The sequence below is a fragment of the Theropithecus gelada genome, chromosome 3 (genome assembly GCF_003255815.1).
Source record: "Theropithecus gelada isolate Dixy chromosome 3, Tgel_1.0, whole genome shotgun sequence".
Taxonomy (NCBI): domain Eukaryota; kingdom Metazoa; phylum Chordata; class Mammalia; order Primates; family Cercopithecidae; genus Theropithecus; species Theropithecus gelada.
Genome location: NC_037670.1, coordinates 77,901,441 through 77,915,124, shown reverse-complemented (window position 1 = coordinate 77,915,124; position 13,684 = coordinate 77,901,441). Strand labels below are relative to the sequence as shown.

At 36.7% G+C, this 13,684-nt stretch overlaps 1 protein-coding gene across 1 annotated transcript in view; it reads right to left on the bottom strand.

Moving 5' to 3' along the window:
- The window catches only part of DPY19L1 (dpy-19 like C-mannosyltransferase 1), a 123,489-nt gene that overhangs the window by 56,419 nt on the left and 53,386 nt on the right, over window positions 1-13,684 (bottom strand). Inside the window, exon 8 of the mRNA XM_025381067.1 lies at window positions 2,304-2,395. Within this exon, the coding sequence (XP_025236852.1) occupies window positions 2,304-2,395 (92 nt within the window). The remainder of the gene's footprint in view (window positions 1-2,303; window positions 2,396-13,684) is intronic.

Genomic DNA, 13,684 nt, shown 5'->3' with positions numbered 1-13,684 from the left:
AATATGTCAACTACAGGTAGAAACCAAGAACTAAAGGAAATGGCTGCTCTTCCAAAGGAGACAATGTCAGTAAGAAGGATGAAATATCAGAAGATGAAGATGGCCAATAGAGAGAAGGTTGCTATCCTTCAGAAAAAAAGACTGCAGTGTCCAAGAAAGCAAAATGAAAGCCCACACTTCCAAGCAAGCAGTCACAGCCACACCAAGCAAGCAGGGAGCCACACCAACTAAGGAGCATAACCAGGAAAGCCATCGCAATCAGAAGCTGCCAATGAAGATGGCGAGGAAGATCAAGATGGGATGGATCTAAACCAGGAGTGATGAAAGCAGCATCTGATTCAGCTTCAGATGGCCAGGAATATGAGAAGGGAAATGTCAACCAGAATATAAACAGAGACAATGAAGAAGGCTCTGAAGAAAGGAAATTTCTCTAAAACTTCTCAGCAAAAAGTAAAGACAGGTATGAAGAGGTGGGTAAAGCTGAAAAAGACAATGATAAGAGACTAAAGAAAACATAAAAAGTTTGTCACAGAAGGACCTGGAGCCAAAAACAGAGAAGAATCCCACAGAAGGCAGCTTTTAAAGGCAGGAAACAGCAACTGGAGAGGCCCCATCCTGGAAGGCAGAATAATGGCCTCCAAAAATATCTGTGCCCTAATCCCTGGAACCTGTGAACATGTCATGTTGCATGGCAAAGGGGAACTAGGGCTGCAGACGGAATGAAGATGACTAATCACCTGGCCTGACAGTAGGGAATATATCCTGGATTATCCAGGTGGGCCCAATGTAACCACAGGGTACTCAAAAGTGGAAGACAGGCTGAAGAGAAGGTTGGAGTGAACTGACAAAGAAGGACCCAATCCACCATTGCTGGTTTTGAAGATGAAGGAGCCACAAGCCAAGAAATGCAGGCGGTCTCCCAAGAAATGCAGGTGGTCTCCCAAAAAATGCAGGCGGTCTCCCAAGAAATGCAGGCAGTCTCTAGAAGCTAGAAAAGGCAAGAAAATTGATTCTCTCCCCTCCCACTCTGTACCCTCCGGAAGAGTGTAGCACCTCCAATACCCTGATTGTAAAACTTCGGAGCTAGAGAACTCCAAGACAGTAGATCCCAGTATGTGGTGACTGGCTACACAGCAACAGGAAACTAACACTACCTTCCATGGTGCAGATGGACTAAAGGAAGCAGCGCTCAGTCCCCAGAGCAGCATCCGCACAGCTACTCAGGGACAGATCAGATCAGTGAGTGAAAGAAGAATCAAAGGTTTGCCTTCGCTGGATTTAAGACAGGAGCAGAGGAAGAAAAGCAGGAAGGAACTAGAGACTGATAGTCTGCTGTCTGCACTACACTGGAGAAAAAAGCCATGGTCAAGAATGTGAATGTGGAAAAACAGCATCTGTGGTGGTGAATCAAAGACTCTTATAGCACAACACTTCTTACAGAGATGTTTGAGAAGGGACCGTTGCTCAATGTGCCTCAGAACCAACAGGGCACAGCTAAAGGTTATGAATTCATAGAGGTTCACCTTATTTGAAGGTGCTAAAGAAGCTTTAAACCCTATTAAAGAGGAGTTTAGGAGACAGCTAGAGCTACACAGACTTTAAAAACATTACCCATCCCATGTTCTATGAAAGGTCTGTCTAAAGACACTACTACGTAGGAGACTAAAAGCCATGTGATAGTTCTATGCTTGCTGTAACATTCAGAGGGAAATATAGATTGCCCAAAGGGTTTGGCATAACAGACTTCAACAAAGTTCTTCCGAATTCGGAGGATCACTGAAGGGAGTTATCGGTCTGAGTCATCTTCAGATTTTTATCATGCTTTGTTCCATTTTTCCATAGCCCCCATTTGGTTTCATTTTTACCCTCTGAAGCAAGGCAGCTCAATATTTGTCAGCAGAAAGGGAGAGAAGTGTGAATTCTGTGAATTACACTTTGCCCCAAAGGATTGTATCTTACAGGATACACTATAACAAGACCAGCCTTTACGTTCTTTCTGCTCATTTTCAGGAGGTTATACTGGTAACAGAAGAAGACTTGAGAAAGTGGAAACGACAGGAGAAGTGAAAGCAAATTTGCTCCTTCTCAAGCAGTCACTGTGGACCACAAAGAAAAAGGAAGAGGAACAGAAGGCTGATAGAGGAAATGGTTTTGGTACTATTTTTAAGTTATACTCTTAAAATATTTTTACTAACAACAGCATCATATTGGTTATTTTATTATGTTGACTTTATTATGGAAGATCAAGAAATTCTAGTTTAAATTATTTAATGCAAACAGAAATAAGGTTAAGTCAAAGTTACCTGAGAATATGAGTCACAAGCAACATTTGAAGAACAAGAAACGGATATGAGAAGCTTTCACGGAGAGGTGGTGTCCACATTACACGGGTACACTGAAAAAAAAAATTGGTAGTATAGTACACTTGCTAAATTTACTAAGACAGACATTCCAAGGAAAAATTGCTATTTATAAATAAAATAAAATTATTTTGAACACAATTTAAATGGCGTGTTGTAAAACAAACTACTGGACTTTATTCCATAAACAGCAAAACTAGCATGTGAGAAATATTACTGACAGAGAAACATGTGGCTTAAGATCATGTAAAGCATTAGTATCATGAATTGTCAACAAGAAAATACCAAAAAAGATGCAACTACATCTTAAAAGGGAGGAAAGTACCAGCAAGAAAATGTTCTGCCAAATTTTAGAATATTTTGAGTTGATTATTTATCTATTGTTTGTCTTCTTTCCCATGAATTTCAGCAAAACTACCCATAACCAGTACTTGAGAACTCTTTGTAGTCATCAATTTTAGTATTTTCATTCACAGTGCTGCTACAAAGGAATATTCCATTTTTGGTTTTACTTTTTTGCCTAAGCTCCCCTTGGTTGCAAAATATTTAAAAGTAGGTGGTAGAATCAAATTAAGTAACAAAAGTCCTAAAATTGTTAAGCAAAAACCTTTCTGAAAAGCTCACTTTGGACATAATTAAGCAATGTACTATCACAGTTGTAATAACGTCATTTTTCTGTATATATACTAAACGTATTAGTAAGTTCATCTTTCCATCAACAGAAAACAGCATAGAATTAAATACAAGCAATCTGATATTAAGTCACACTAAAATAATGATGTCTTTCAATGCAAGCAGGGGTATCTAAGACTCCACAGAATGACAAAGACCATGTCAGAAATAAGTGTTTCCTATATTTTAGCTCTACCTCAGACTACTGAATATTTCTAGTACTGCTATAAAAAGACTGAGCCAATTTACTCTTTTCTACCAAGCTCACCATCCTTTATGAAACTGACATACATATCTATTTATGAATGAACTACTCCCACAAGGGAATGCTGAAAAGATTGAAAAGGTCTGCTGATAATGTATAATGTTGTTACTAGAATGCAATTTTTTAAAGTTGTTTATTAGATTAACTGGAGAGTTCAGTATGATTGACAGTAAGATACACAGGCAAACTGCGTTTCATTGCCCTTTACCATGCTTTGCAGATAACATCTGTTACAAATTGAAGGTTTGTGGCAACCCTGCATCAAGCAAGTCTATCAGTGCCATTTTTCCAAAGCATGTGGTCACTTCACATCTCTGTGTCACGTTTTGGTAATTTTCACAATATTTCAACCTTTTTCATTATTACTATATCTGCTATGGTGATCTGTGATCAGTAATCTCTGATATTACAATTGTAATTGCTTTAGGTGCCTTGAACCATGCCCAATAAGATGGCAAACTTAATGGATAAATGTGTGTGTTCTAACTGCTCCACCGATCAGCCACTCTCCAATTTCTCTCCCTCCCAACAGGCCTCCAAATTCCCTGAGACACAATAATATTAAAATTAGGAAAACTAATAAGCCTAAAAGGGCCTCTATGTGTTCAATTAATAGAAAGAGTTGTTCATCTCTCACTTTAAGTCAAAGGCTAGAAAGGATTGAACTTAGTGAAGAAGGCACGTCAAAATCTGAGAGAGGCCAAAAGCTAGGCCTCTTATGCCTAACAGTCTGGAATGCAAAAGAAAAATTATTGAAGGAAATTAAAAGTAAAACAACCTTATAGATGATATGCAGACAGTTTTAATGTTCTGGATGGAAGATCAAACCAGCCACATTTCCTTAAGTCAAAGCCTAATCCAGAACAAAACCCTAACTCTCTTCAATTCTATGAAGGCTGAAAGAGGTGAGGAAGCTACAGAACTAGCAAAGGTTGGTTCATGAGGTTTCAGGAAAGAAGCCATCTCCATAAGATAAAAGTACAAGGTAAAACAGCAATGCTGATGCAGAAGCTGCAAGTTATCCAGAAGATCTAGCTAACATAACTGAGGCAGGTGGCTGCACTAAACAACAGATTTTCAGTGCAGATGAAAAAGCCTCCTACTGGAAGAAGATGTCATCTAGGACTTTCCTAGTCAGAGAGGAGTCAGTGGCTGGCTTCAAAACATCAAAGGACAGGTTGACTCTCTTGTTAGGACCTAACACAACCAGTGACTAACTTGAAGTCAATATTCATTGACCATTCTAAAAATCCTAGAACCCTTAAGAATTACACTAAATCTACTTTGCACGTGATCTACAAATGGAGCAACAAGCCTAGATGACAGCACATCTGTTTTAGCATGATTGACTGGATATTTTAAGCCCACTCTTGAGACCTACTGCTCAGAAAAAAGATTCTTTTCAAAATATTATTGCTCATTGACAATGCACTTGGTTACACAAGTGCTCGGGTGGAGACGGATGAAGTGATTAATGTTGGTTTCATGCCTGCTAATACAGCATCTGTTCTGCAGCCCATGAAGCAAGCAGTCATTTCAACTTTCAGGTCTTATTATTTAAGAGATATGTTTCATAAAGCTCTAACTGCCACAGTGATTCCTCTGATGAGTCTGGGAAAATGAAATTTAAATCCGGAATGGATTAACTATTTCAGATACCATGAAAATCATTCTGATTCACGGGAGGAGGTCAAAATATCATCATTAATAGGACTTTGGAAGAAGTTTATTTCAACCCTCATGGGAGACTTAGATGGGCTCAAGACTTCAGTGGAGGAGGTAACTGCAGATGTGGTAGAAATGGCAAGATAACTAGAAGTGGAGCCTGAAGATGTGACTGAACTGCTGTAATATCATGATAAAACTTAAAGGATAAGGAGTTGCTTCTTAAATGAGCAAAGAAGAGTGGTTTCTTGAAATTTCTTGAAATGGGATCTACTACTGGTGAAGATACTGTAAACATTGTTGAAATTACAACAAAGGATTTAGAATATGACATAAACTTAGTTGCGAAAGCAGTGGCAGGGTTTGAGAGGACTGACTCCAATTTTGAAAGTTCTACTGTGGGTAAAATGCTATCAAACAGCATCACATGCTACAGAGGACTCTTTCGTGAAAGAAAGAATCAATCAACACAGCAAATTTCATTGTTATCTTATTTTAAGAAATTGCCACAGCTATCCCAATCCTCAGCAACCCCTCTGTCAGCAGCCGTCAACATCAAGGCAAGACCCTCCATTTGAACAACTTGCTGAAGGTTCAGATGATCATTGGCAGTTTGTTTGTTCATTTGTTTTGAGACAGAGTTTCACTCTGCCGCCCAGGCTGGAGTGCAGTTGTGCAATTTCAGCTCACTGCAGCCTCCGCCTCCGGGGTTCAAGCAATTCTCCCGCCTCAGCCTCCTGAGTAGCTGGGACTACGGGCACCCGCCACCACACTCAGCTAATTTTTTTTTGTATTTTTAATACAGAAAGGGTTTTACCATGTTGACCAGGCTGGTCTTGAACTCCTGACCTCAGGCGATCTGCCTGCCTCAGCCTCCCAAAGTGCTGGAATTAGCAACTTATTTTTAAATTATGGTATGTACATTGTTTTTTAGACATAATGCTATTTCACACTTAACAGACTACAGTACAGTGTAAACATAACTTTTATATGCACTGGAAAACCAAAAGGTTTGCATGACTTGATTTATTATGGTATTCACTTTATTGCCCCAGTCTGGTCCTAAACCTGCACATCTCTGAAGTATGCCTGTATGATCAAAATTTGTAAAGCCATCAGTCTCTGTACAAAAACAAGTATTCAAACAAGCAAGTATTCAAACTATGCAATGTGCAATTTGAGAATTTTCTTCATACAGATGTTTCCCCCACATTTGTTACCCACATTCAATGACATTATCATCTCTCAGGAATTTGTTTCATTTAATAGCTGAAGTCACTCAGTTCACCAAAACTGAATTACATCCTCTGAAAGTAGGGACAAGAAAACCCAATTACAGGACTGTAATGAAGGGCAAGGTCTTCTCCCTCCAAAATTCTGAGTGCATGAAATCAAATGTCCATGAAAGTGCTTTCTATTGTTTCTCTAGTAACACAACGTGCTTTACTAGATCTGGTACAAACATAATTGCCATTCCAGATGACCTCATATACTTTGAAAATAGTGAAGAGATTTGATTTAGTCATGCCTTATGTTTCAACAAGTAAATATTTTTTCTTTCTCTCTAATTTTAAATGTAAAATAAAAATAGTGTGACAGTTTAAAATGTCAATGCTTTTTAAAGGCATTATTTTGAAATTTGAGATTTAAAGGAAATATACATGTGAACTGCTTCAAAAGGGGTTATACAAATGTATGTTATCTTTAAGTACAAGAAATTCACTTACTGTGAAAATAAATTCAATAAAAATCTTAATTGCATAAACTGCAATCATCTAGTATATAATTTTTAGCACACATTTCATAACACTGATTATATTGCAACATAATACTGTGTAGATATTAACAACAGGCTTTTATTTTCTGCGTAATAATTTTTAATCATTCACTCAAGAATCAATAACTAAGGAATCTCAAAAACAGCTTAATTTTTCAATCTCTGTTTTCAATCTATTAACTTACAATATTGGAAATACAGCATAATCTAATTGATTTATCTTCATAACTTCAAAATAAATAGAACAACTGACTAGTGAGTCACAAATTGTGGTTAGTATTAGTATCAAACAGATCATGTTTAAGATTTATTCCAAGAGTTTTTACTAGAGTTACTATTTGCTGGATCAATCCTAACTTGCTACTATAATGTTTAGGTTTAAAACAAATTACCTACCTCTGACTGCTGCTTTTCTTTATTGACTATACTATTGCTTTATATTGCTTAATATTAACTATAATAATGCTTCAAACACTATATGAGTGCTTCCTTAAAAGATTGCTGGCACTATGAAGGTTATGCTACCTCTCTTCAGAGAATGTTATAGTTGTTAAGAATCCTGCTAATCCTGCTATCCACATAGAACCACAAAAATGCTAGGTTTAAGAGACATGGCTTGAACATCTTCTGTTTGATGCCACTTAGGGCAGTCCTATTATCTAGGAAGACTTTTAGTTTGGAGTAGGCTTTGAGGATCTCAGGGCGCTGTATCTTGATAATAAGTAAGCCTGGTTGCTTTCTTGGAGTTTTGGTCTATTTTTGTACCATACATAGGTTGAGTATTTCTTATCCAAAATGCTGTGACCAGAAGTGTTGGTTGGATTTCAGTTTTTCAAATTTAGGAATATTTGCATTTTAATTACTGGTTGAGCATCTCTAATCCAAAAAAAAAAAAAAACCACCAAAATCTGAAATGCTCCAATGAGAATTTCCTTTGAGAGTCATGTTGGCATTCAAAAAGTTTTAAGACTTTTGTAGTATTTCAGACTTCAGATTTTCAGATTATGCACAGCCTGTACGGATAAGCCGCTCGATTAACCAGTTACATATTTCAATCTGAACTTACAGTACAATTTTGGCTCACACAGAGTTTAATGTGTCAGTGATATGTAAATGCTATTTTAAACTGTACTATCTTTATAAAGAATTTCAGCTGGTTGTATGACAGAAAACATTGATCTTTTTGTCTCTGAAAATCTAAGATATCATTATATCCTATCCTAAATTTACAAAAAATCTCTATGAAAGCAGTCAACTTTGTTGAAAAACCAGTGAGTACACCTCCATGTCTCCATCCATTGTTGCAAAGACTCGAACTTGACCATTGCTTACTCATCTAAAATAGAAAATATATCTGGCAAGATGTTATCAATGTCACCTCTACCACCTTTATCATGTGGTTATAAACTACACTGCTCAAGATTATCAACATAACCAAAATTCTGACTACAAAATGAAAGCATTAGCCAAGATATAAAGGCAGTATAAGTAGAAACAGAAACAAAAGATTCAAATTGCACTATCAAAATGATAATACAACATGGAGAAATAAAAACAATTCAGGTTGCTTCTGAATTGTTTAACTTTTATACTCTGACTACACCTCCTTAGTAGAATATACTCACAGGAGAAAAATAACTAGAGAAATACTGAACCATACTTGGCAGGTTTGTTATTGGTAATGACATTAGTGCAGTAATTCTGAAACAATTTTGTGTGTATTACAGAATAATTTGTTTCTGGAACCTTTTTGTATTTGAAAGGAAGTGTTCAGACACCAATGAGATATATTAAAAGGGCAGAAAATAGTGCCAAAATCATAAAATATCTAGAGATTAATAAAATATGTGCAAAACATAAAACATTGCTGAAAGGAATTAAAGGAGACGAATATAAACCTATGTTTATAGATTGGAAGATTTAGTATATTCAGGAATGTCCATTCTAAATTAATCTAGAGATTAACCAGCAGGTTGTATATGTGTTGAAAGAGAGGGGAGTAGTGACAAACTGATTCTAAAATTTGTATGGAAACACAAAGGACCTGGAATAGCTATGGCAATATTGACGAAGAACAAGGTTGGAGATCTTCTATTAAACTTATAAAGCTACAATATTTAAGGCAGTGTGATACTGGCTTGAAGATAAACAGACTAATAGCACATAATTGAGGCGTAAAAATAAATCCAAAACTATATAGTCATTTTATTTATGACACAAGGCCCACTACAATTCAGCAGGGAAAAATTTTCTTTTTAACAAAAACGTACTAAGTTAACTGGGCATCCTATTTGGGGTGGGGTAAGGGAGGAAGGAATCTGGAACCTCTTTCATACTGTATACAAGATTCTAGACAGATTACAAACCAAAATGTGAAAGCTACACCAAGGTTTTCCCTTATATTTTCTTCAAGCTTCTAAAAGAAAATATGAGAAAATCTTTATGACCTACAGTAGGCAAAGATTTTTTTAATCAGACACAAAAAGGACTAAACATAAGAGATTGATAAATGGAACTTCACGAAAATTAAGAACTACTTCATCAACAAACCCCCAAAAGATCATGTACACAAAGATAAAAATCACAAAACCCAAAAAGATGAAAAGACAGGTCATAAGTGGTGAGAAGTGACTTGCAGAACATATATATACTTGCAGACAAAGAGTTCCCATATATGAATAAAATAACCCAAGTATTTTTTAATGGGTAAAGACTTAGGTATTAAACAAAAGAGAATATCTAAATATGATAAGCCATATTAAAAGGTGCTCAATATCATTACTCATCAGGAAAACGCAAACTAAACCCACTATAAGGTACCATTTCACTCATCCGAATGACTGTAATTAAGAGGACTGCCAATGCCAAGCACTGACACGGATATATTGACAGAAGAAATTGGAATTCTTGTACATTGCCAATGGGAGTGAAAACTGGTACAAGCACTTTGGAAAACAATGTGGATACATATCACAGACATCTGTTGAGAGAAAGACGTCAGTCATAAGAAAGTATGACTCCACTCATATGAAACTTCCAAATAGGCAAAACTAATCAATAGTGATAGAGACAGAAGAGTGGCTACCTGTTTTGAAGGATGGGGAGGGATACAGATTGGACAGGAACAGAGGTGAGCCTGCTTGGGGGCTGGAAATAGTCTATACATTGATCTAGTTCCTGGATACAAGATTGTATACATATATATCCACTGAACAATTAAAATATGCAAATGTAAATGTATGAATTATATATCATTAAAAGGTGGGGAGACTACTACCAGACAAATTTGTGACAATGGGAGCATCAAAAAGAATTGCGATGATTATAAAACATTGAATAAAAAAAAAAATCCTATGCACATATAATAAAAGAAAATGGCAGGAGAAGGGATTTATCTTTATAGAACACCATTAAATGTAGATGAAATGGCAGAATTTGAAAATTACAATTTGCAATGGCTAATGTAATAACTAATTCAGGCAAGGATCATCAGTGGATGCATAATCAGTTGGTAAATGTTATGGGAGAAGAGGATACTCAGGTGTCTCAAAGTATCATCCCACATTTCAGCTATTAATTAAAAGGAAAAAGGGCATTTTTATAATAGAGACATATGACAAATACCACCTTAACCATGTGATTTAACTTAGTAAATTCAATAATGGGACAAATTGGTTTTGCAAGCCTCCAGAGGTAATGCAAAGAAAAGGACACATCATATGTGCCACATTCTTCATTAAAATGTCTAATCTGGCTGGGTGTGGTGGCTCACGCCTGTAATCCAAACACTTTGGGAGGCCGAGGCAGGCAGATTACTTGAGGTCAGGAGTTCAAGACCAGCCTGGTCAACATGGCGAAACCCTGTCTCTAATAAAAGTATAAAAATTAGCCAGGTGAGGTGGCACACACCTGTAATCCCAGCTCCTCGGGAGGCTGAGGGCATGAGAATCGCTTGAACCTGGCAGGCAGAGACTACAGTGAGCCAAAACTGTGCCACTGCACTCCAGTCTGGGCAACAGAGTGAGACCCTGTCTCAAAATAAAATAAAATAAAATAAAAGTCTAATCTGAATCTATTAATGAGGAAACAATCAGACAAATCCAAATTGTCAGACCTCTACAAAATAATTAGACTCCTCAAAAATGTTAATGCCATGAAAAAAAAGAGAAACCGTTTGAGATAAACTTTTCTAAGTAAAATAACAACTAAATGCAATGTACGATCCTTAATCAGATTCTGGATCCAAAATAAAAGCATCAAAGAATTTATGGGAATAAACTATGAAAATGAGAATATGGGCTGTATTAAGATATTATTGTATAATTATTGGTGTTAAATTTCTCAAGTATGATAACAGTATTATGATTATGTAGGAGAATGTCTTGCTTTTAGGCAACATATTCTGAAGTATTTAGGGGTGAGATATCATATCTACAGCTCATTTTCAAATGGATTAGAAAAATGTCTGTGTCAGTGTTTGTATAACAGAGACAGCAAATGTGTCAAAATATTAAAACTGGTAAATGAAAGTGAATCTAGAGCATTTCTGTAAGTTTCAATTTGTTCAAAATAAAAAGCTGGAGAAAAAACAGTAGAGAAAAATGGACTTTTCTTGTACTGCCTTTTTAGTACAAGATTTACAGTGGAACTAGACATAGCCCAAGTGAAGATATAGAACAGCTGTTGGCCCTACCGTCACACCTGGGAACAATTGCATAATTTAGGTACGGATCTGCCATAGGCAGAGAGTCTTTGCTGGAACCAAACAAATTCTAACAACATAAACAAGAATCTGAAAAAGGTACAAACACAAAAATGAGTATTTGTTGTGACAGCCACCCCTCCCTCAACCTGGGACACACATAGACATACACACATATGAATCTGGCAGACAAAGGAGTTGGGGAGAGTCAGAACCCAGTGAGATCACAATCTCACACAGCACTTAGGTTCCAGGGCCTTGCCACGGCTGAATCTGGAGATGGATTAAAATTAACTAAAAAGCTGAAAACTAACCCCTTCCCAGTTTAAAGAGTGGTGAGATCAAAGGAATTGTCCCCTGAGTTGAGCACCTGGAAAGTTGGAGATGGAGGTGGGATTGTAAACTGGTTCAACCATTGTGGAAAACAGTATGGTGATTCCTCAAGGATCTAGAACTAGAAATACCATATGACCCAGCCATCCCATTACTGGGTATATACCCAAAGGATTATAAATAATACTGCTATAAAGACACATGCACGCGTATGTTTACTGCGGCACTATTCACAATAGCAAAGACTTGGAACCAACCCAAATGTCCATCAGTGACAGACTGGATTAAGAAAATGTGGCACATATACACCATGGAATAATAAGCAGCCATAAAAAAGGAGAGTTCGTGTTCTTTGTAGGGACATGGATGCAGCTGGAAACCATCATTCTCAGCAAACTATCGCCAAGAACAGAAAACCAAACACCGAATATTCTCACTCACAGGTGGGAATTGATCAATGAGATCACTTGGACTCGGGAAGGGGAACATCACACACCGGAGCCTATTATGGGGAGGGGATAGTGGGGAAGGATGGCATTGGGAGTTATTCCTGATGTAAATGACGAGTTGATGGGTGCTGACGAGTCGATGGGTGCAGCACACCAACATGGCACAAGTATACATATGTAACAAACCTGCACGTTGTGCACATGTACCCTAGAACTTAAAGTATAATAAAAAAAAAATGTTTAAAAAAAAAAAAGAAAAGAAAAAAGAGATCACTGTAGTTCATTTGAAACTGGAAGTAAACTAAAACAAATTAAAACTATACTACTGCCTTGCTTGGCAGGGCTTCATATGGGATCCAAATTCTCAGTCTCTCTTACTAGGTGCTTGACATAAAAGAAGATGTTCCCTTTTTAGGGAAATTGAAGCAAAAATGATTATCTAGTTCAACCTTTATCATTCTTTTACAGAAACTGTCTTGCATAAAATAAAAAGCTATGAGACATGCAAAGTAGCAGGAAAATATGACCCATTATTAAGAGAAAAAAACAGTCAATGGAGTTAAATTCCCAGAAAATGTAGATGTTGGCATTAGAAGACAGACTTTAAAATAACTACAATAATTAGATTTTAAAATGTATAGAAAAATATTAGTGAGATGAAGAAGTAGGAAATTTCAACAGAAAAATGGAGGCTCTAGGGAAAAAATGGAAATTCTAAGAAGGAACAAAGAAAGAAAGGGAAGGAGAGAGGGAAGGAGGGAAGGCAGGCAAGAAGGGAGGAAGAGAGGGAAGAAGAGAGAGAGGGAGGGAGGGAAGGTGGGAGGAAGGAAGGAAGGGATGGAATTTACCAGATAGTGATGATAGCAGACTGCATGCATCAGAATAAAGCATCCGTCAACTCCTAGACATGGTAAGAGAAAATATCCAAAGGGAGGAATAGAGAGGAAAAAAAAATGGGAAAAAAAGGAACAGTGTCAAAAATCTGTGAGATAGTATTTTTTAAAAGTTTAACATACATGTAATTAGAATCCCCAAAGGAGAAGAGAGGAAGAATGGGGAAAATAAAGTATTTAAAAAGAAGATCTTGGCTAGAAATTTTCCAAAACTGATTAAAAATAAAAACCAACCCATAAAAGTGTTCAATGAACAAAACACGTCTAGGTTTACCACCATCAAACCAATAAAATCCAAACACATACTGAAAATCTTTGAACAACAGAGAAGACACATTATATTCAGAGGAACAACAGTGAGAATTATAGCGAACTTCTTATAAAACAGTGGAAGCCAGAAGTTAATGGAATGGCATCTTAAAAGTGCTGAAAGGTAAAGCTATCAACCTATAATTCTTAATCAGCAAACATATACTTCAAAAAATGAAGGCAAGATAACATTTTTAGACAGACAAAAACTAAGGGACTTCTTGGGAGATCTTTATCACAATGCTAAATAAAATTATTA